The sequence below is a fragment of the Podarcis vaucheri genome, assembly GCF_965113315.1.
Source record: "Podarcis vaucheri genome assembly, chromosome: 1".
Taxonomy (NCBI): Eukaryota; Metazoa; Chordata; class Lepidosauria; order Squamata; family Lacertidae; genus Podarcis; species Podarcis vaucheri.
The window spans coordinates 33,076,884-33,100,059 of record NC_138759.1 but is presented as its reverse complement, the minus strand read 5'-3'; the positions used below and the strand labels follow the sequence as shown (position 1 = coordinate 33,100,059).

At 43.7% G+C, this 23,176-nt stretch overlaps 1 protein-coding gene and 2 long non-coding RNA genes across 5 annotated transcripts in view; 2 read left to right on the top strand and 1 right to left on the bottom strand.

The window, feature by feature from the left end:
* Positions 1–6,097, bottom strand: LOC309539036. Its single transcript, XR_014222616.1, has 2 exons — positions 5,975–6,097; positions 1–509 (listed from the first exon to the last, which is right to left on the bottom strand). It is a non-coding gene; the product is annotated as an uncharacterized lncRNA (long non-coding RNA).
* LOC309538775 overlaps positions 1,628–23,176 on the top strand; it is a 247,682-nt gene continuing 226,133 nt past the window's right edge. The window contains exons 1-2 of the long non-coding RNA XR_014222333.1: positions 1,628–2,254; positions 5,914–10,714. This is a non-coding gene — a long non-coding RNA (uncharacterized lncRNA). The remainder of the gene's footprint in view (positions 2,255–5,913; positions 10,715–23,176) is intronic.
* On the top strand, positions 6,193–22,057 carry VRTN (vertebrae development associated). Of its 3 annotated transcripts, none has more exons than XM_082232783.1 (2): positions 6,193–6,328; positions 19,135–22,056. In XM_082232783.1, exon 2 carries the CDS (start codon positions 19,136–19,138, stop codon positions 21,152–21,154), a length of 2,019 nt encoding a protein of 672 aa, XP_082088909.1. In that variant the 5' UTR covers positions 6,193–6,328; position 19,135; the 3' UTR covers positions 21,155–22,056. The 3 variants fall into 3 exon arrangements, with proteins under 3 accessions (XP_082088909.1, XP_082088908.1, XP_082088907.1); XM_082232782.1 differs by lacking the exon at positions 6,193–6,328 and adding an exon at positions 8,872–8,920 and having other exon boundaries at positions 19,135–22,057; XM_082232781.1 differs by lacking the exon at positions 6,193–6,328 and adding an exon at positions 13,036–13,221.

Sequence of the window (23,176 nt, the reverse complement as noted above, 5' to 3'; positions counted from 1 at the left end):
TTTCATAGAATAAAATATTAGTGAAAATCAGCATATCACTTTCAGCCGGTTCTCTGCAGTGCGAGGACTAATACCGTAATTTACCCCACTTTAAAAATAAGCAATTGGATCCTTAAAAAGTGCTTTGAAGGCTGCAAAATCAATCCTTTTTTACTGTAAAAATGAGTTTTTGCTCCTTTGTTCTGCCTTGCTGTTTTCCTTGGGATATCTGATTTCCAAACTCACACTGTCTTTATTCTAAAATTCAGTCACTGGTTGTTGTTGTTTGTTTCTTTGTTATACTCCATGAACTGTATGTTGCTCACTCGTAATAAATTCTCCTAGCCGCTTTAAAGATTTACAGCTTCCAGAAATTCTCTTTTCCTTCCCTTTCACTCATCATTTAGACACAGATAGGCTGAATAAACTAATTCAATCTTTTGCTGTAAATCACTCACATCAGCGTTTCAGCAGCTTTGTCCAGACTTTGAGCCCTCTGATTTGTCAATATCTCCTCAGGTAACAAAGGGCTGGAAGTAAACAAAATAGCTGTTCAAAGAGGCTCCTTCGCCTTTCTTGAATCTGGTGTCATAATGTCCTATTATAGTTTTATGTCATGACTTTGTGCAAATTAGTATGCTGCAAAAGTCACTGTTCAATCAATTCCTCCCCTCCCGTCTCTCTAACACCCACACCATACAATTAAAGCACATGGCTCCCTCAAAAGACTGTCAGGAACTGTTTACCCCTCACTGAGCTACAGTTCCAAGCAACTTTAACAAATTGCCATTCCCAGGATTATTGGGGTGAAGTCATGACCTTTAAAAGTCTTTAAATGTATGTTGTGGACGTGAACTATCCTTTTTATTCCACTTAAATGCTCAGTTCTGCAAGATGCTGAGGATGCCCCACCTCTTACAGGATTAGGGGGCACATTTAAAGCACATTAAAGCATGCAGGATTCGCACTCCCCTCCTGAGAACTGTTGCTTACCCCTCAAAGAGCTACAATTCCCAGCACTCTTAAACTATACTTCCTATGATTCTTTGGGAGGGAAAATGCACTTTAAATCTATGGTGTGTACTTAGCCTAGATCGAGCTGAATATAAAAGCTTATATGACTCCTTATGAAACACACATTATTTTTGTCCTATAATCACAGTTGGGTCCCCCCCCCTTCTTTTAACGTAATAGTCTAGTGCCTCATTGGTTCCAGAGTTCTGCACATTATTACATGCGCATTACCAGCTCGTAATGTGATGGCATAAAAACATCAAAAAAGTGTTGTTATTAAAAGATTTTCATGGATAACAAAGGTACAGTGTTACCTTGGGTTAAGTATTTAATTCATTCCGGAGGTCCGTTCTTGACCTGAAACTGTTCTTAACCTGAGGCACCACTTTAGCTAATTGGGCCTCCTGCTGCCGCCGCGCTGCCAGAGCACGATTTCTGTTCTCATCCTGAAGCAAAGTTCTTAACCTGAAGAACTATTTCTGGGTTAGCGGAGTCGGTAACCTGAAGTGTATGTAACCTGAAGCGTATGTAACCTGAGGTACCACTGTACATATAACATCTCTGTTTTCAGTTCATAGAGTCCTTTCTATGTGTCAGTAACATTTGATGTGAGACATTGCTGTCCTGTGCATGGTGGTGAGGTTGGGGGGAGAGAGAAGTGGGGGGAGAGAGGAGAGAGAAAGAAAATGTGGGGTGGGGGATAGTAGCCCTAAATAGGCAACACTTTTGTTAATGGTGTTGTCTTAAAGGATTGCTCTGTACATCAGATCTACTGTTGCCCTTCTAATCAAAATATTATTGGGAAGTTTTGAAGAACATACGTTGCTTTCTCATTTTGAATTTGCAATGGCTAAATGTTTATTGGGATACATTTTAACACATAAACAACAATGAAAACACACTGACCACACATCTGCAAGGTGGAAAAGGACATCACACTGTTACAATTTCATGGACTGCAAAACTGGAGGGACTTTGTTCATGCCCAGGGGTTGACTCATCAAATGAAGGAATTCCCTCAATGAATTCTGGGCACTCTAGTTTATCTTTTACAGAGTTAAAATTCCTAGCAAATCTTAACAGACCACAGTTCCCAGAATTATTTGAGGGAAAGCATGTGATTCAAATGTGCCTTCAAGATATAGCGTGAATACAGCCGAGATGAGATTCCTACATTGCAAGGCATTGGACTAGATGACCCTTGGGATCCCTTCCAACTCTACAATTCTACAATTTTATGACAAGTGACTTTGAGGGAAGGGTGAGTGCATTGGTCTAACTGCAGAAAATTGCTAAGCATGTTCTCTTGAGTCATCTTGAGGATATTTGCTTTGCAAACAGCTCTCTGCAGCATAAATGAGCCCCACTGCAGGCTGGGTGTGTGTGTGTGTGTGGGGGAGTTGGATCTTTATAGGACTGACAGAAAAATAATCTGCCTCACGTCAGATGCAGTTTACTATTTCATGCCAGATAACTGATTCTGTGAACACTTAATTTTCACTCCATACTCTATTGTGTCACTTCCCACATCAGAAAAATCTTTACCGGCCACGACAGAAATGGGTTGAATGTGCTTTAGCACCAGGGACGCGGACTTATAAAAAATATTGGGGCGGGGCGGGGGCGGGAAAGCTCATGAATAATAAATAAGCAGATGAATATGCAAATAAAGTGGTGCTGCCTCCTCGTGAGCGAATAGGGGAGAGCGTGCTGCGCCTATTAATCAGCTCCGGAGCGGAAATTGGGTGGAGCTTTTGCTCGGGAGGGAGGGCAGGAGGCATGCAGCCCGACCCTGTGCATTTTGGGCTGGGGGAGGGGCGGCGATGGCGCTCTGCTGGAGGGGCGCCGGAGATTATTGGGGGGGCGGAGCCCCCCCAAACGAATTTTTGAGGGGGCTCGGGCCCCCTCAAGCCCCATGGAGTCGGCGCCTATGTTTAGCACTGAATATGTACAGTTTATCTTATCATCCCATCTGTACTGCTGTATTCTAGTAATGCTTTCTAGAGTGTGGTTTAAATAGGTCAGGTATTTATCTATTTTTTAAATCTTGCCTTTCCTCAAGATGGCTCAATGCTACATACAATCTGGGGTGCCCAAACGTTGTTACAAAGAGGGCCACATTTGATGAAGTGAACATGCGTGGGGTCCGACCAAAGTTGCTGAGTTTTTTTGTTTGTTTGTTTTTTTACAGTTTTACCCCAGAGTTGTCCAGCTTCTTTTTTGGGTTGAAGTTTCTGAGCTTTTTAAAGGATTTTACCCCAGGACATATACTGCCACAGGGGCTGGATTAAATTGACTGAAAGGCTGGATTAGGCCCCCAAAACAGACTTTGGACATGCCTGTATGGTGCTCCCTTTCACAACAAATTTAAGGTGAAAAACAGTGGCCAGCCCAAGTGAGTTTCACGGCTGAGTAGGGATTTGAATTCAGGCCTCACTGATCCCAGTCATACACTCTAAAATCCTGTATCCCACTGAATCTACTAGGTCTTTCTAATGCATGGGTAGGCAACCTAAGGCCTGGGGCTGGATCTGGCCCAATTGCCTTCTAAATCCAGCCAGTGGACGGTCCGGGAATCAGCGTGTTTTTACATGAGTAGAATGTGCCCTTTTATTTAAAATGCATCTCTGGGTTATTTGTGGGACATAGGAATTTGTTCATTATTATTATTTTTCAAAATATAGTCCAGCCCTCCACAAGGTCTGAGGTACAGTGTACCGGCCCCTTGCTGAAAAAGTTTGCTGACCCCTGTTCTAATGCCTCCATTGAGTTATTGCCCCAATTCACACTAATACAGCAACTTACATACACATGACTGTATACAATAATTTCTGTCTGCTCTGTTGTGGACTAAATAGTTGGTGCTGAATGGGCAGGAGGTGGGAAGGCAGAACAGGTATAAAAAGTTTGAGAAAGAGGGCTTCACAATATCAAACTCCCTGCGTATAGTTCTTCCAAGAAGCAGGCAGAAGCAGAAAGAGATTAAACCAAAGCCTTCTGAAATCATTTTCACACCCTTCTCTCCATACACGCAGAGTTGTGGGAATTGGCAGTCTATCAGTGATTCACCAAGAACCCTTTGGCTTTCTATACTTTATCTAGCTGCAACCTTCCGCCTTTGCTAGAAAGACAGGGCAATTTTTCAGCACACAATCGATGAGTTTCCTTTCCAAACAGGTTTTTGATCTCTGTGCTGCACTGAACAATCATGCTGAAGTAAATAAATGACTGATTCAATTATCTAGACGGGGGAAGGTATGCTGATTAAACCAAAAGCATTAATTTGATCTACAACCTTATGCTGTTTGAGAAACTCTGCAATCCTAAACAGACAAAAGTCCCATTTTGCTCAAAAGAGCTTACTCTCCCCAAGAACTGTATTTAGAATTGCAGGTTTATCCATATATAAGCATGTATAGATTGTAACCTTATGCTGCAGTGCTATTGCCCAATTACCGAGGAGTAAGTCCCATTGACCCTGCCAACCTAGCAGTTCGAAAGCACGAAGTGTAAGTAGATAAATAGGTATTGCTCTGGCGGGAAGGTAAATGGCGTTTCCGTGTGCTGCTCTGGTTCTCCAGAAGCGGCTTAGTCATGCTGGCCACATGACCCGGAAGCTGTATGCCGGCTCCCTTGGCCAGTAAAGCGCCATAGCCCCAGAGTCGGCCACGACTGGACCTAACGGTCAGGGGTCCCTTTACCTTTAAGCCTCATTGAATTCTGTAGGATTTGCTTCTGAGTAGACGTGTTATCAATGCCAAATCTACAACAGTGGAGATGTTTACAGCTACCCATAATAAGCTGAGGTAATAACAGTGTTAAACTTTATTGGGTTATAATTTAAGTTTCTATTATCACTACCAAATCTTTATATCATAGTAAACTGTGTCCATGTTAAAAAAGAACTGTTTTCACATAATGCAGGTGCAACCATGTCATTGGTTTTGGAGAGTCATTGGGCTTATATATACTTTTTTAATACTCAGGATAGGCTCCAATGGGAAGAAATGATTATTAATTATTTTAAAACAAGTCCCTTTTTTATTTTATTAAATAGCTCAACACAGAAGATGCTTCAAGTGGTTCCCCCAAATTCAGCTGAATTGCAACTTATACTGGCTTCTCCAGTCAGTGGCGGAGGAACCGTCTCCGGCATCCGGGGTGGGACACTGAGGGGTGGGGAGAACTGGCAGGCAGTGGACGCGCAGCAGCTGTACGGTCGCCTTGCGAGCAGCAGCCCGTATGGACACCTGTATGAATGGCACACGTGGGGGGCAGCCCGTACAGACACTGCCTGAGCAGCGTCCATGCTGACTGCGCGCACCCCCTAGGCCGCTCTACAGCTGGGGGGGGGCAGCGGGCCATCTTGTCACCCCCCTGGGTGGTACTAGGGGCGACCCGCCTCCTTAATACGCCCCTGTCTCCAGTCTGTTACAGTTATACCTCGGGTTACAGACGCTTCAGGTTGTGCGTTTTCGGGTTGTGCACCACGCCAAATCTGGAAGTACCGGAACAGGTTACTTTTGGGTTTTGGTGCTCGCACTTGCGCAGAAGCGCTAAATCGCGCTTTGCGCATGCGCAGAAGCGCTGAATCTCAACCTGCATGTGCGAAGATGCGGTGCTGCGGGTTGTGAACGCTGTGGATTGTGAACGTGCCTCCCACATGGATCACGTTCGCAACCCGAGCATCCACTGTATTCAACCCCCTGAACAGAATCCCTCACAATAGCACAAAAACAGGTGTTTTCTCAAGCACACCTGATGCAACTAATCAATATTTTTTTGGGGGGAGGTGAAGGGACCTCGGCCCTTAGGAGTTGGCTCCCATACATGGAAAATCTGACCCGAGGAAATGCAGCTGTCAGGATGAAAAATGACCCCCCACGATTTATGGCATGCCTTTCTCTGGTGTCATTACAGATAAGGAGTGAGCTGTACATACTAACAAGCAAAGGGGAAATGGCTGCTGAGCTGCACCCACCATTGTGAGGCCTGAGGAGGTGATGATGATGGTGCCTCTCCAGCTGCTGTGATTGGCTATGGACGCCCTGTGATGTCACAAAAGCACATGGCAACTCGGTGTATATACAAAAGTGGCCCAAGGGGAAAGCCAAGGCAAAAGCTTGAAGAGGACACAGTGGACAACAGCTGTGTTATTCAGTACTCGGTGGTCTCCTTCCACATGGAGGCAAAGTGGCAAATGGAAGGAGGCCATCATCCGTTAATGAGATGCTGTGGAGCAACGAGAAGGCAAGTGTACCTTCTGAGCAGGACCGTGGCTTGAAAGCGGCAGATATCCATGGTTGGAAGCTGTCGATGGACCTGGCGGAAGCTGGTAGGTGTTGGTGGGCAGAAGCTGTGATTAGCATGTGGATGCCCGGGATGCCACAGGGCTGAAGGAGGCTGAAGTTTGTGTATGTAAGCTGATTGAAATTCACCTTCAAAAGGCTGTTGACAAAAGCTGTGTGGATATTTGTGGACTGATGCTGGGTAAGTGTGAATGGAGAGTGGACATAGGTCACCCACCAGATACGGTATGACTGGCAATTGCATGTTCAGATAGCGGTGTAGGCTGCCCTCCAGGCTCTGGGAGAATGAACCACTGGATATTCATGGGTGGAAGCCAGTGAGGTTGGCAGGCTGGCCAATTGAGGTGGCTGGATGATACTGTCGAATGAGGGCCATTCCCCTCACCGTATCTGTGTTTGCCTTTCATGGATGTCAGAAGCCGATGAGGCTTTCCCCGAAAGCAGCAATGAAGGGGACAGCAGAGCTTAAGCAAGCCATCTTCTACTTCTAAATCAATGTATTTCTAAATACGTCTAAGTAACGTTCAGGACATTCCCCTTTCCAGTACCAGGATGGGAGGATGTGCAGATGCGTCCCCAGCAGTTGCCACTGGCTACAAACTTCCTGTGATGTCACAAATGGACAGTGTGGCTGAGGGGAAAAAAGGCAGTTACTAGTGGGAGGTGGTTGGGAGAAGGGAGAAAGCCCAGTAGGCAGGCAGGGCCAACTGGATATGCAAAAGTTGACTATGGGCTGACTCCCTTCCATTCTACTTGCATTGCCAACGTTTTGTTCTCTCAGGCTCCTGTACCCGTCTCGCCTAGACTGCTTGGCAGAGCCCCAGCCCTTTAACGGTTCCTGCATTTCTGCAGAGCGCCAAAAACTGTGGGAAATAATAATAAAAAACAACAACCCTGCCTGGCGTCCCCGCGCCCACTGGACCAAATAAGTCCCATTTGTTGAATATGATAAGAGGAGGAAGTTAAAGGCCTAGTAGTTGGAACTAAACAATATAAGTTAAAAGCCTTTGCTGATGATTTGGTATTGACTTTACAGGACCCTGAGACCAGTGCAATCAAAGCACTGAAAATAATTCAAGAGTTCGGACAAGTTGCAGGTGTCAAATTGAATAAGAATAAAACCAAAGTTTTAGAAAAAAAATAACGATACCTGAAAAACTTAATTTAGAGGAAACCACAGGGCTGAAGTTTGTGAAAAAGGTGAAATATCTGGGTGTAAATATGACTGCAAAAAAATTGAATTTGTACAAAGATAACTATGAAAAGTTATGGAAAGATATCAAGAGAGATTTGGCTATCTGGACAAGGTTGAAACTATCTTTGTTGGGCCGAATTTCTGCGATAAAGATGAATGTATTGCCTAAGTTGTTATTTTTGTTCCAAGTACTTCCTATCATTGATAAGCTGAATTGTTTTAAGGGATGGCAAAAGGTATTATCTACATTTATCTGGCAGGAGAAAAAACCCAGAATTAAGTTTAAATTATTAACAGATGTGAAAGAGAGAGGGGGTTTCTCCCTGCCAGATTTAAGGATCTGTTTTGAAGCTGCAGCCTTTTGCTGGTTGAAAGAATGGTTTTTATTGGAAGATACAGATGTTCTAGATTTGGAAGGGTTTGATAATGTATTTGATTTGCATGCATATTTATGGTATGACAAGATAAAAGCTCACAAACGATTTAAAAATCATATAATTAGAAAATCTTTGTACAATGTTTGGATAAGATACAGGGATTTGTTAGAAAGGAAAACACCCAAGTGGATATCACCATTGGAAGCTAAGACATATAAAAGGTTGAATATGAAAGATACGTGGTTGAAGTATAATGATATTTTGATGAAAGTAGGGGACCAATTTAGATTAAAACCTTATGATCAGTTGAAAGATAAATTAGATTATTGGTTCCAGTACATCCAGATAAACGAGGTGTTTAAAATGGATAAGAAAATCGGTTTTCAAACAGAGAAATCCAAACTGGAAACGGAATTACCAGATACAAAAACCAAAACCTATCTAAGATGTATAATTTATTGCTGGAATGGCATACGAAAGACGAACAAGTGAAATCTGTAATGATTGAATGGGCCAGGGATGTGGGGCACAATATCGTGATGGTGGATTGGGAGAAATTGTGGAAAAAGGGAATCAAATTTAAAGCTTGTAATGTATTAAGAGAAAATTTGATGAAAATTATGTACAGATGGTATTTAACACCAGTGAAGTTAGCAAAAATGTATCATACTCATGATAATAAATGCTGGAAATGTAGAGAAAAAGAAGGAACCTTTTACCACATGTGGTGGACGTGCCCCAAGGTAAAAGACTTCTGGGAAAGGATTTATAATGAATTGAAAAAAGTGTTGAAAAACACATTTATTAAAAAACCAGAAGCCTTTTTACTTGGTATAGTGGGGGTGAAATCCCCAAAAAGGATGTTCCTTTTTTTCTGCATGCCACAACAGCTGTGAGAATATTGTTAGCGAAGAATTGGAAGAAACAAGATTTACCAACTATCGAAGAATGGCAGATGAAGATGATGGACTATATGGAACTTGCTGAACTGACCGGGAGACTCCGAGACCAGAGAGAAGAGACGGCGGAATAAGACTGGAAGAAGTGTAAGGAATATTTGAAAAAATATGTTAATACTTAAACCTTAGAATAGCTTTGGAAGTGGCTATAGGCAGTAGGGTTAGAAGTAGAAGACAGGGTATTTTAAAATAGTATTATTTATAAGTGATAAAATGTGAAGTTATTTTAAGTGTGATTAAAAAAAAAGATGGTTAGAAATTATGATATATGTAAACTGCTAAATATGAAGTAAAATGAAAATCAGATAGGTGGGACTTGGGGAAGCCCGCTTAACAATGTTTAGAAAAATAAGGATATGACGAGAATTTTTCATATTGTTTGTCTTTACTGTTTTGTGTTTTTTATTTGTGTTATAAAATGAATAAAAAAATTTGGGGGGCAAAAAGTCCCATTTGACCTCCTCAGATATCGTGTCCCACTGATGGATTTGCTGCAAACTTGCTGCAGTATTTGTTTGCAATATAACGTTTGCAATGGAGATTTTATTTCTCTGGCCATCTGATTCCCTTAATTATTTCCCAAAATTTCCTGCACTATCCTCAGCATGTTCAAATTTAAAATGATTTAAATCAGGACTGATTAATTATATTTATTCTATTCTGTCAAACAAACAACCAGGAGCAATGACTGACATCAACATTGAGCATGCTCTAGTCCAGGCTTCCTCAACCTTGGCCCTCCAGATGTTTTGAGACTACAATTCCCATCATCCCTGACCACTGGTCCTGCTAGCTAGGGAGTTGTAGGCCAAAAACATCTGGAGGGCCAAGGTTGAAGAAGCCTGCTCTGGTCTATGACTCTTGCAATTTTTCTCCAGGTTGCTGCTGGCAAATACTTAGCTATATATTTATATAATTGTTTATACAGTGGTACCTCAGGTTACATACGCTTCAGGTTACATACGCTTCAGGTTACAGACTCCGCTAACCCAGAAATAGTGCTTCAGGTTAAGAACTTTGCTTCAGGATGAGAACAGAAATTGTGCTCCGGCGGCGCAGCGGCAGCAGGAGGCCCCATTAGCTAAAGTGGTGTTTCAGGTTGAGAACAGTTTCAGGTTAAGTACGGACCTCCGGAACAAATTAAGTACTTAACCCGAGGTACCACTGTATATATATTGCATTCCTAGTTTGTAAATTGATTTCCAGTCTTGCATAATAATAGCTGCCATTAGTTTCAAGGTGCCATAGAATTCTTCCTCTACCGGTGAGCAGGACACTATTCACAAAGGCTGTGCTGTAGTGACTTGGTGAATGCCACACAATGAGTCCATGGAGGAAGTGAAACTTGAACTCATATCTCATGTATTTCACCAACCCTAATCTTCTACAGTAGGGAGGGGAGGGAGAGAGAAACAGGAGGAAGGAAGGATAGAAACAAGATGAAGGGAAAACTTTCCTCATCTTTCTGATTCCTTCCCAACTCATCCATCCACCTCTTACTAGTTATGGAAAAGTAGCTTGGGCGGGGGGGGGGGGAACGGGGGACTTGAAACCACCCAGAGCTCTACCTGAGGTCAAAGCAGAGTTTCCAGTGTCAACATTGGAGCCTAAGTGTTGATGCCCTGTATTGGGCGGCTCTGTCCTCATTTTTGTTATCTGTTGTGTGTAACTCCTAGTGGGATTCTGCACATGTGCAGAGAAAGCAGACAAGTTATTATTGCAGTAGAATTTCTGAAAAACTCAGCTCTTATCCCTTTTAAATCAAGGTTCTGAGCCCTTAAAACGGTAAAGATAAACCTGGAGATTTGGAGGCACTCTGCAAAATCTTTGATGTCAGAGGAATTTCCTGTACAGTGATACCTCGGGTTACATACGCTTCAGGTTACAGACTCCGCTAACCCAGAAATAGTGCTTAAGGTTAATAACTTTGCCTCAGGATGAGAACAGAAATTGTGCTCTGGCGGCGCGGCAGCAGCAGCAGCAGCAGCAGGAGGCCCCATTAGCTAAAGTGATGCTTCAGGTTAAGAACAGTTTCAGGCTAAGTACAGACCTCCGGAACGAATTAAGTACTTAACCTGAGGTACCACTGTACAGAGGGTTGAGGCTCCAGTGCCCTGCTAAGGATCCTTGCTACTACCAAAGCAGAACAAATTAGTCAATATGTGTAACTACATATCTTGTAGTATGTTTAGTATGTGTTCGTGACATGTAAGGAATTGGTAAGTATGCGTTTATGTTGTAGAAAGCAATATTCTGTTCTTCAGAGAAGGTCTGAGCTAGATCCAGAACAGGAAATCAAGTCAAGCTGGGGGATTGTGCACCAAAATTTGTTGAAGAGCGATGTGCTTTCTCAAGAAAAACATACTGTACCACAAATGCATACAAAACATCAAGTTGGTTGATAAGCAGACTATGTTGTGTCACCATGCAACCCCCAAACCTCAGAATCAAGAGACAGAATATGCTTATCTCAAATCTAATGAATGAAAGACCAGTGACAAAAAATGCTACTTGTTTATTCATTGAGTTCCTCATGTATCTAGCAATCCGCATAACAGAATGACTCAGAGAGTCTCTTTTGTGTCTTTTCCAGCTCCTATGTTAATTACCAACCTAGCTGACTCAGCGCTATCCTTGCCTCTGAACACTTAGTAATCTCTGTGTGTGAACTGCATAGCACACTGAGTCCTTGTGTAGGCACTGCTGCAATAAACATTTTTATTATTAATAATTATCTTAATGAAAAGTGTTCTCTATCAGTAATGTTTCACTGACCAAACTGTTCAAATCCTACAAGGTTCTGTCTCTACTGATTTTACAGCACTGTACTTCTGATTTCAAATGGATTTGCTTTATTTTCCATTTCAAAGTGTTTTACAATCCTTATTTTGTCCACCTGCACAGCAGAGTTGGGCATTAATATTTTACATTCCTAGATCTTATACAGATTTGTTCAAAGTGACCGTGTAAGACCAAGTCTGTGCAAGGATCTGAACACAAGCCAATACTATATTTTGTTTTCTATACTACATGGGATCTCAGTAATAATTTAGGTAAGACCCTTATCATCCAATCTGTTATGTGATAACCAAGTGATGTTCTTCCTCACAAATTTCTTCCAGCACTCTTAAGCCTTTCCATAGCAATAACATTTTCAGAATAATGACTACCGGTATATGCTATGATTGAAACAACCCCCCCCCCCAAGTAATCCAATTTTAGCATTTGTTCTATGCCTCAAAATGCTTACGGGCAGTTCTGTGACAGGCAGATTCTTATGTCTCAGCAACCAAATCTCTAGTTATTCACAAGAAAAGTTAAGGAACTAGCTGCAGTATAAGGGTTCAGGGCCAGGAGTCCAGTAAGGGTGCATATTATTATTTTCATAACTAGAACCAGAAAGGCCTAACTTCAAAATCCCTCCATAGCTGTGATAACTCTGGATGGACTTAAGCTATTGATAGGATGGTGCAGGGAAGTCTTAAACTGGGTCAGACCTTTTCAAAACAGACCTTGCAAAAAGAAAAACCCAGAGTTAGGGTTAGAATAGACACTGGCTATATTGGTTCAGTTGTACTGCTGAATTACCACTTTAATTGAAGCTGGAACAACTACAGCTATTTTGAAATGATTCCAGCTATGATGAATCAGAGCAAAAATACAATTTAGGTGGACTCCTTATGCCTTTCCTGGAAATGCAAGGCTGTTGCCAATTTGTTCTCACTTCTTCAACCAGAATGCAATCAGTTTTGTTATCCTGTGCATGTGTGTTTTGAGTCAGGTACACAATAAAGTTATGATTCTTTGCTTCTCCCTTTCCTACATATTTGCAGAAACAATACAGTATGAGCAAGTACCAATATTGTGTCCAACCAATTTCCCTGTACATTGTTTCTACCTATGAGCATAATTTCCTCCCTTTGCTGCCTTTGCATTTTGGCTTCCCTCCCCGCCACCACTGGCTTTTTTTTTTGCTCAGGTTCTGAAAACAATTGTGATATTTTAACAGTGGAAGTGCTGGTCTCTTTAAGTGTCTTCGATAATCGCAAGGATCACTTTAACTTTGGAAGTGACCCCTTGCATCTGCACTCCTTTCATCTTATAGACAAGAACACTTGGGGATGGACTATTTCCTGGTGGGGAGGGGGAGGGGTGGAGCCGAGATCCTTTCACACAAGTCAATCACTCCAATTGGTTCACTCCAGATTTGAAACCAGTTCTAGTCTGAATGTGGGACACAGGCTCACAGCTGAGAAAGGGGAGCTCGCTACGCTTCCTGCTCCAGGATTTAAATGTCCAGGAAACAGCTTTGCAGAGAGAGGAGGAAGGAGCAGGAGCTGCTTAGGACGGGTTGGGGTCAACACCAGGGCTTTGCCCAACAAGCAAAGGTGAGTTGGAGAGAACTTCCGAAGTCTGCAAACCGGTTTCTGGAGAGAACGCTAAACCCCTCCAAAAGACTCCGCTGAACTCCAGTAAAGTAGGCCAGTGCAAACTCAAACCCAAGGAAGGCTTGAGCACCAGCCTGGTTATATAATGAGGGCTGCAAACCTAGGGAAATATCCTGCAACCTTAGGAAGCAGGTCCCATTAACTCGGCAAGGCTGAGTAAACATGCACAGAGTTGCGCTGCGCGTTATTACCTCCCCTTTCTATATGCAGCTGCTTAATTCAGAGTCGCCTCCATTTGCTCCACGTTTGCTGATCCAAATATCTCTTCCCCCCACCCCGCGCACTCCCTCTTTCAACTTCTCTCTCCAAGGATAGTCTTTTGTTAACAGAGGATCTCCTGAGGCAACTTTTGGCTGTCCTCTGCTAGGTCCCGCCCCACAAACCTCCCATCATCTCTTCAGCAGAACAGGGAATCCGTCTTGGGGCTAACCCCTGGGCAATTTCCTGTAGGTTTTTGTTTTTTAAGAAAACCCTGTTCTTGTTTGAAGGATCATGTTTTTCCTTTCCTTCCCCCACCCCCTTTTTATTGGTGCCCTTATGTATCTTGAACTGGGTAGCAACCGCTCACCAAGCTCATTCCCAAGTTTATTCCTGTGCGTCCACCATCTTTGGAAAGATGGCTTCTCCGCGGTACTTTAGGACGAGCGAGACTGGCCGGCAGAGGGGGCACAGGGCTTAGTTCTTTGGCTGGGCTTCACTCATGACCTCATTTAAGATTGTCCTTGGACTGGAAGGAAACATGGAGTTTTCCAAGGCCCTGGCTGGCTGCGATCTGACTTCTGTGCTGCTGATGAAGATCTGGCGGAATCCAGCAAGAAGAACTACGTTGGGACTCGAAATGTTCTCTCGCTCTCATTTAATTTAATTTAATTCATTATACTATTTTGTACTGTCTCTCCACCTCTCATGCCAAATCTGCAGCAGATGAGCTGCCATACCCCCATTTTTTTAATGCTGCAAGCTTAACCATGCCTACTGAAAACTTAGTCTTATTAACTTAAGTAGGCCTTACTCCCAGGTAAATGGGGTTAGGATTGCTTAGTCCCACAGAATTGGATGGGACTCCTCAGCAAGCACATCCTGATGTGGCTGTGTGGGATAAAGTAATTTTGGGAAAATATAAAGAGGGGTTGTTGTGGCATAGGTTCCATTGGCACAGTTTTGTTTTGTCGTTTATGTGAGTTAGCAGAAGTGAGTTATATAAACTGGTGGGTTGAAGAAAAGTAAGGGGTAAACTAAATCAACTTTCTCAGTTCACGCTTCTAATGAATAAAACATAGTCCTCGAAGATGCTGCAGGCATTGCCTTTTTGCTGTGAAAGATTTAGCATGGCTATTCTACAATACTATGACCAGGTCAAAAAGTAATGTCAGCAATAGTGCTCAAGTATTCCGAAATGTACTTATTTTTAGCTTTGGCTGCTACCCCGTAACATGAAGTTTTCTTGGCAGCTTACAATAAAAAACTAAAAAATAAAGTGAACACAGGATAAAGCATAAAACCAAAAATCTCAAAATTATGGTATCTCCTCTCCAAAAACAAAATAAAATAAATTAAAACATACACTTAAAAACTAAAAGGCAAGGCCCAGACAATGGAAACTATTTTAAAGGCCTGAAATATTGTAGACTAAAAGTAGGAAGGTGTCTAGTTCACCTGTATTAGCTGGAAATGATACCATTTCCATAGAAGGGAGGAAGGAAAGTAAAATTGAGACTAATACTATAGTTTCAGGTTTCATTCTTGGATATGTTCAACATTAAACCAAAAAAGCACTAAGTGTATTCATTGTGTTTTATATATCTTCTATATTTAAGAAAGTGTTGAGTATCTGACAACAAAGTAAAATATTTGGTTAGTTCACTGGTCAAGTAGCATGAAAACTGCTGTTAAGTAGTTATTTAAATAAATAAAACCTTAATGTTAGGTGAGGTGTTTATACATGTGGGATGATTGATAAAACAGCTCTTCTCTTTCACTTTTATCCTAGAACATCAGTGTCTGCCTTCAATTACAAAACTATTTTTTAAAGGCCAGCTAGCGGCCACTATTCAAAACCAAATGTTTTTTTAAAAGGCATTTTTGCAAAGTAGGCCGCAGACCAATCCTCCAGGCATCATGAGCTGCAGTCAAATAATGATGTTCAGCTGATAATATTTGACCAGTCTGATTGGCAGGCCAGCCCTACCTCATGACAACTACAGCAATATTATCAGCATGGGTGAAATGGTAATGTGGGGTGTTTTTTAGGCAAAGGGATTTATACTTTTAGCACATATACCTACTGCAGAGGCTGTTATAAATGGTTAGATTGTTCCATGCATAAAATAACTAGTCAGCTGACTTGATATAGGCATGCTTTTGAGAAATAATGAAGGGTAGTTGGAAATACAAAAGGGTAGAGAAGGATATACAGCCATCCTAAATGGCACCCCTGGTTGGATCCCTGGGGTTAAAACATTGCAATATATTTGAGTGCCATCTTTTCCTAAGAGAGAGAGAGATGTTTGATTCACTGCTATTGACACTTGAAATGCCTTTTAGGGAGGAGGGGGGCCTGATAAATGAATAAGACATCCACCACAAACAGAATTGGATGTTGCAGTGTGTGCAGCTACCTATAGAAGTGTGTGTGCCTTGTGCTGCCAGTCGTGCTTGCTGTTTAATGTCTGAAGGGTCGATTGTATATTACACACTTGACAGGGGAATCGAGCATTGTTGCATCTTGCTTCTCGGGCTGCTGCATTCACCACTCTTACCAAGCTAATGTAATAATGAACTTTTAAAAGAACCTTAGGATTTGTATAGCCTTCTGTGGCTATGCTTCAATTCAGGCTTCATCCACCTCGGCCCTCCAGATGTTTTGAGACTACAATTCCCATCATCCCTGACCACTGGTCCTGCTAGCTAGGGATCATGGGAGTTGTAGGCCAGAAACATCTGGAGGGCTGAGGTGGAGGAAGCCTTCTTTAATTAATGCCCCCGAGAGATTGAGGAAGAATAGAGAAGCTTTAAATTACCCCCAAAGTAGGCCTGCGTGGAAACAGAATAATGTCCCTCTGTACTGGGAAGAACTGGATAAAATTTACGGGTATCCAGGATTATTTTGGATAATATGGGAAGCAATCAAGGGAAGTAATAGTGCCACTATATTCTGCTCTGGTCAGACCTCACCTGGAGTACTGTGTCCAGTTCTGGGCACCACAATTCAAGAAGGACACTGACAAACTGGAACGTGTCCAGAGGAGGGCAACCAAAATGGTCAAAGGCCTGGAAACGATGCCTTATGAGGAACGGCTAAGGGAGCTGGGCATGTTTAGCCTGGAGAAGAGGAGGTTAAGGGGTGATATGATAGCCATGTTCAAATATATAAAAGGATGTCACATAGAGGAGGGAGAAAGGTTGTTTTCTGCTGCTCCAGACAAGCGGACACGGAGCAATGGATCCAAACTACAAGAAAGAAGATTCCACCTAAACATTAGGAAGAACTTCCTGACAGTAAGAGCTGTTTGACAGTGGAATTTGCTGCCAAGGAGTGTGGTGGAGTCTCCTACTTTGGAGGTCTTTAAGCAGAGGCTTGACAACCATATGTCAGGAGTGCTCTGATGGTGTTTCCTGCTTGGCAGGGGGTTGGACTCAATGGCCCTTGTGGTCTCTTCCAACTCTATGATTCTATGATTCTAATACTGACAACTATGAGTTTGAATTGATGTGACCCTAAAAACCATGGCAGTATTGTAACATGAAGCTGTAAGTAGGTTCTAAAGCAAACTAAAGCCCAGGGGCCAGATCCGACCCAATCGCCTTCTAAATCCGGCCCACGGACGGTCTGGGAATCAGCGTGTTTTTACATGAGTAGAATGTGTGCTTTTATTTAAAATGCATCTCTGGGTTATTTGTAGGGCATAGGAATTCGTTCATTCCCCTCCCCCCCCCAAATATAGTCCAGCCCCCCACAAGGTCTGAGGGACAGTGGACTGGCCCCCTGCTGAAAAAGTTTGCTGACCCCTGTTCTAGGGTTCCCTGTGCCTTTTGTCCTGGAGCTATGATGACAAACCTGTCGCCCTCCGGAGGTTACTGTTCCTTAACATTGGCCATACTGTCTGAGAACATCTGGGGGGCTACAGGTTCCTCATTACTGTCCTAGAAGCTTGCTGTATGTTGCATGCGACAAGACTTTTGTCCCCAAACCAGCCTCTGTGAATATATATTTTCCAGGACACCTTTGAGACCCTATTCTGTTGCTGTCTGAATGCAGATTTTAGTGCTTCTTCTGGTAAATATAAATAAAGGTTGCTACTGCCTAGCACTAGGTCCTGTTTCTCTTCATTATTTTCAGCAGAAGGAAAAAGGATCTGCTATGCAAATATTTTGATCTTCTATGCTGGGTGCTAGGGCCTAAGAATATCTGAGACAGAGGAGACTGGAAGTGTGAAATATAGCACCATCTGAAAATAGGCTTCTGTAGCTTGTAAAAAGTCAGGAATATAGTAGTACAGTCTGAGGTTGTCTCTTGAAAGAAGGCTTGCTGTTCTAAACAGATTAGCAATTAAAAGGTGCAGTGAGTAATTAAGTAACTAAAACACAAACTCAGATTTGAAGGCAGCCCTGTAGGCAGGGTGGAACAAATGGGTGCACTGACCCCAGAGCTATTCACCCTGCCCCCCAAAAAAGCTGTTTTTGGAAAATTTTGTTTTTAATTTGTGACGTGACACATGATGAAAGCCTTCGTAACCACAATGCACCACCACAGGAGCAATTAAAGAATAGGACCCTCTGAAAAAATAAGGGAATAAGCCAGGTGAGATCGCAACAAAAACTTCATATGGAGGCTCCTGAATAGCCTACTAACTAAAGACTTCCCCTTCCTGTGGGTGGATTTTTCATGATCACAGCCACCCTATAATCACTTAAGTGAAACTGAAAAAACAGCCTATATGGTAATTGTGGGCTACATATAGACTCCACCCACTGTATTTTTCTTTGCCCTGCTTTCCAGTATCGGTTGTGTTCTTTATCCAGCCAGGCATTTTTTGTTTGCCTGCAGTATGAATTAAGAGTGTGTTTATTATGCAGTTCAGGTGAAATAAAGAGAAAACTTAAAAGTGATCTGAAAAAAAATACCCCATGAGTTACCCTTCACTCTTTTAAAGCATTCATTATACTCACAAGCATGGTAGCAACCTTTTATTCTTTTTATTGAGTACTTGGTGGCAAAGGATGATGATTATTTAATAAATTTGTATAAAGGATGAAAACAGCCCTAGAGGAATAGAAACACTTCTGAGCACGCTACAATAAGCTGGCTGGCTGGCTCAGGCATAATTTCTGATTTTCCCAGTGTGTGCAGCTTAGCAAGAGGCCTTTTCAGGGTTTCTAGGCAGGAAAAATCAAGCCAGTAAGCAGTTTAAAAAAATAATTTGCTTTCCATAATTCCTGGACCAGTTAAAAAGTTTCCCCTTGATTGCCCGACAGTAAGGAAAATCTAAAGGTCAGGAACAAAACTAGAAGGAGGGACTCTCAGGGAAATGTTGGCTTTAGATCACTGGGGGCCAGATTTTGGGGCTGCTGCAAAACCTGATTTCATAGAAGCATAGAGTACAGAATTGTGGAGTTGTAAAGGACCTTGCTGGTCATCTAGTCCAACCCCCTGCTATGCAGGAATCCTGCCACAGCCATACCTGGGTGGGCTTGAACCACCAACCTCCTGGTTAACAGCCAGGCTCACTGACCCATTTATTTTTAAGTAGAATACAATAGTCTCGGTAACTGAGGCCAAATGCCAAAGAAATTGCATGGGGAAATGCTGAATGTGTGACAGCGTCATTGTCTGAACTCTTCTGTGGTTTTCAGGATGATCCAGCGACACCAGCTGGTGCAGTCCGTGCTTCAGGAACTGCAAGAGGCGGCCGAATGCTTTGGGCTGGAGGGACTCACCAGCGCAACCCTAGAAGCCGAGAGGACTTTGTCCTCGTTCTCCTTACCTGGCTACCGTGAGAGGCCGTTCCAGGAAGAGCTGGAAGTTGACCGGGTTGCCAAAAGCCTCTACCCAGAAGATGCTCCCTGCAATATGCTGCCTTTGGTTTGCAAAGGCGAAGGGAATCACCTGTTTGAGGCTGCCAGCGTGCTGCTGTGGGGGAACAGCAGCCTAAGCCTGGAGCTGCAGGTGCGCACAGCGGTGGAGATGTTGCTGCACAAGCAGTATTACCTGCACGGCATGATTGATTCCAAAGTGATGTTGCAGGCAGCTCGCTACTCCCTTTGCACAGAGGAATCCCCTGAGATGACTAACTTGCCCTTGGCCATCCTAGAGGCCATTTTTGATGCGGACATCAAAGCCACCTGCTTCCCTGGCACTTTTGCCAACATGTGGCACATGTATGCCCTGGCGTCGGTGCTGCAGTGCAACATCTATTCCATATACCCAATGAGCAACCTAAAGATCCGGCCGTACTTCAACCGACTGATCCGACCCAGGGGGTGCGGCTTGCAAGTTTCCACGCTGCATATCATGTGGTCAGGGCAGCAGCTCTCGTCCCAGCTGTTCAGAGCACAGTACTTTGTGCCTGTGGTCGGCCTTGAGGAGCTGGAAGCCACAATCCCAGCTCCAGAGCCTCCCGTGCAACCGGTGAATACCTTGGAGCTGCTGCCTAAGGATCCCCAGGTGACTCAATCAAACCTATGCATCACCAAAAGTACTTTCTATCGATGGAAGCGCCAGTCTCAAGAGCATCGGAAGAAGGCGGCTGCCAGATTTGCGGCCAAACAGTTCCTGCAGTCCTGCTTCCGAGAGGGCAAGGTGGTCCCTCTTCAGCACTTCCGACAAATGTTCCCAGAAATCTCTCGCTCCACTTACTATGCCTGGAAGCACGAGATGCAAAACGCGACAAATGGCAGGGCCTCTTCCCCTGCGGAAGTTGTGCTGCCAAAGGATCCTCAGGAGCACAAACAGGAGAATCTCCCTGCAGGCAAATACGGTGCAATACAGTCTGAAGGAGGCCTAGGGCCCAAAAGCCCGCTCTTGAATTCCAACCAAAATGGGACTTCCATGCAAGGAGCCAAGTCTTACCTGGAGAGGTGCATTTCCATGAATACTGTTCTGCCCTACAGGAGCTTCAAGTGCTGCTTTCCTGGCATCTCCAGGTCCACCTACTACAACTGGAGAAGAAAGGCCATCAACGAGAACCCCAGCTTCATGCCTTCTCAGCCTGTTTCCCTCAACCAGAACCCGCTTATGAACAAGAAGCCGTTCCTGCCATTCAAGCCAGGGAGCCTCCCTAGTGAGAAGATGATCAATGGACACCATCCAGGGTCCCGTATTATCATGCGCATCAACCCATCTCTACACATCTGGCAAAAGCACCTTCGCCACTCGGCCAAGAAACGCGTCTGTCAGTGGAAAATTCCCTTCTGCAAGTTCCGCCTGCGCTACCCAAGCCTTTCTTCCACAGCCTATTGGTTTTGGAGGAGAAGCGGCAGCCAAGCAACCAAGAAGCGCGGCCTTACCCTAAATGGGCTTTCCGAAAACTTTGAAAAGAAAACCGCTGAGACTAGTGGGAAGGCAGAACTTGAACTGCGCCCACTGCAGCAAAAGGAAAGTGCTCTAGTGCTTGTAGACCAGCAGCCACCCAAGCCCTACAGTGCCGTGAAACCAGGCTACCAAATGGCAGAGAACAACAGCATGTTTCTGATGGATGTGATTGCCACAGCTCAGTTCAAAGCCCAGGCCAAGCTGTTTCTCCAGCAGCGCTTTGAGTCAAAGACCTTCCCAACGTACAAAGAGTTCAGAGCTCATTTCCCCTTGACGGCACGTTCCACTTACTACATGTGGAAACGTGCCTTGCACGATGGACTGACGCTGGTGGATGCCTGAGGCTAGTCACGACCCTTGCCAGTCTGCTATTGGAAGTTGCTGTCATCTCATCAGTGGGAAATGCAACCTCTCTCAAGTAGTTACTTTTGTCTTTTTTATTTTCTTGGTTTCCAGAGTTGGAGACCAACTTTGCAAAGTCTCAGCCGCTGGAGGAGTGGAAAAAGGCAGGGAGGATGATGGGGATGAGGTGCTGCTTTTTTTTTTTGTTGGGCTCCTAAGTTGCCCATAATGAAATATATGCTTTTCTTCTTCTTGGTGAATAGGACAGATAAACGTGGTGGTGGTAGAGAAGGGGAGTCTCTGGGATCTCTAATGCTGCTGTAGGTGGACTGTGAAATGTGCCTTATTTCTTTAATGTGATTGTGAGCCACAATCTTAAGGGCAGTGAATTACGCCCAGGTCCAGATGTGCACCCTGTTTTGTTCTTTTTTTTTAAAAAAAAAAATCTTTCAGGAAAGGAATACAAAGGAAACAAAAACCCTAGCATCACCCTCCAGAGTCCTCAAAAAAGGTGGCAGTGACTGGCTCAAGGATAGTAATATTGTACAGGCATCAGATGGCAAATAAAACAAATGCATATCATGTGCTGACAGTGACATATACCAGGAAAACTGAGAAGTACAAGGAGGAGTCTTCAGCAAGGCAGTGAAAACAAATCAACAAACGATAGACGAATGTCTTGAAAGGTGTGCACTCTGTTAGTGAGCTGGATTCAGCCACTCCACTCCTAGGCATAATGCATGTTCTATGTTGCGCAGCATAAAGCTGCAAAATCTCCTGTCAATGTGTGATACAAGTGGAAGAAATTCATTAAAACCTCAAAAATGGAAATAAAAACTGCTGCAGTGTATTATGATAGAGGAATTCTAAACTCCCAAAACCAGATTTAGAGATACGGTAATTTAGAGAGCAGGACCCAATTTGGAGACATTTGGGAAGGTCTTCTGGGCGGCCGTGCTGGCATGATGTAGATTAACCAGACCCAGGTTACGGGAACCTTCCTCTTTGCCTGCTTTCTGAGCCACATTGAAACTGGCAGAGGCAATAGGAGCAGCCAAGGCAAGCACAATTTGGGAGGAAGGAAGGGCATACATGCTTATCTTTCCTGACACATCCCAGCCCACATAGAAGAAAGTGGGCAGCCATGATGTGGCACTGATGTGTGAAATTTGTAGCTCTCAAACTTTGACTATTTCCCACAGTAAAAATGTGTGCTTTTGTTTCAGTTACTCTGGGAAATAATAATGCACAATCCAGAAATGGGTGGTCCTTCTTTTTTAAACCCTTCTGTGCCATGTGCACCCCTTGCTGGTACCCTGAGTCACCCACAAAGTTCCTGTCAGTTTGGAAACATTCACACATGTGGTTTCTGAACAATATGACATTGAGAACTGAATACATATTCTGCTTTACTTCTTCTTGGGAGGGAAGTGTGCTACATATTTCTCCTTTTAAAATGCTCCCTGTGCATCAGCAACCCCCCCCCCCCATTGTTCTAGAACAGAAGTGGATGACATTTTTCTGCTGCTTTTTCTTTTGAGTAACTTTCCATGCCAGTAGTGGGTGAGTACAAAGGCAAAAGTGGGCAAAGGAACAAACGTGGATTTTACCTTTCTACAGCAGCTTAGTTTTCTACACACACACACACACACACACACACACACACACACACTCCTTTCTGTTCTCCATCCAAAGCAAGCAAAAAGCAGAGTTGGAGTTCACGGATGCCTTCCAGCCAGGCACAAGCATTCCATGATGCTGCAAAGGATGAACCAGTGAGAGATGTGGCCTGGGAAGGAGGAGTGTGCCTTGGCAGGGGAGTGTGGTCTGGGCAGAGGCCTGAAGGTCAGCTAGAGAGGCCTGGAGGACTGCACTTGGCCCCTGCCTGAATTTCTCCATCCCTGTCCTACAACTATCAATAATCTGCTATGCTAAATGCTCGAGCAGGTCAGGGGACGTGACTGACAAGCCTAAAGACAACAATGTTTAGATATTCATGAAGCATAGAATGCTTCCATATAA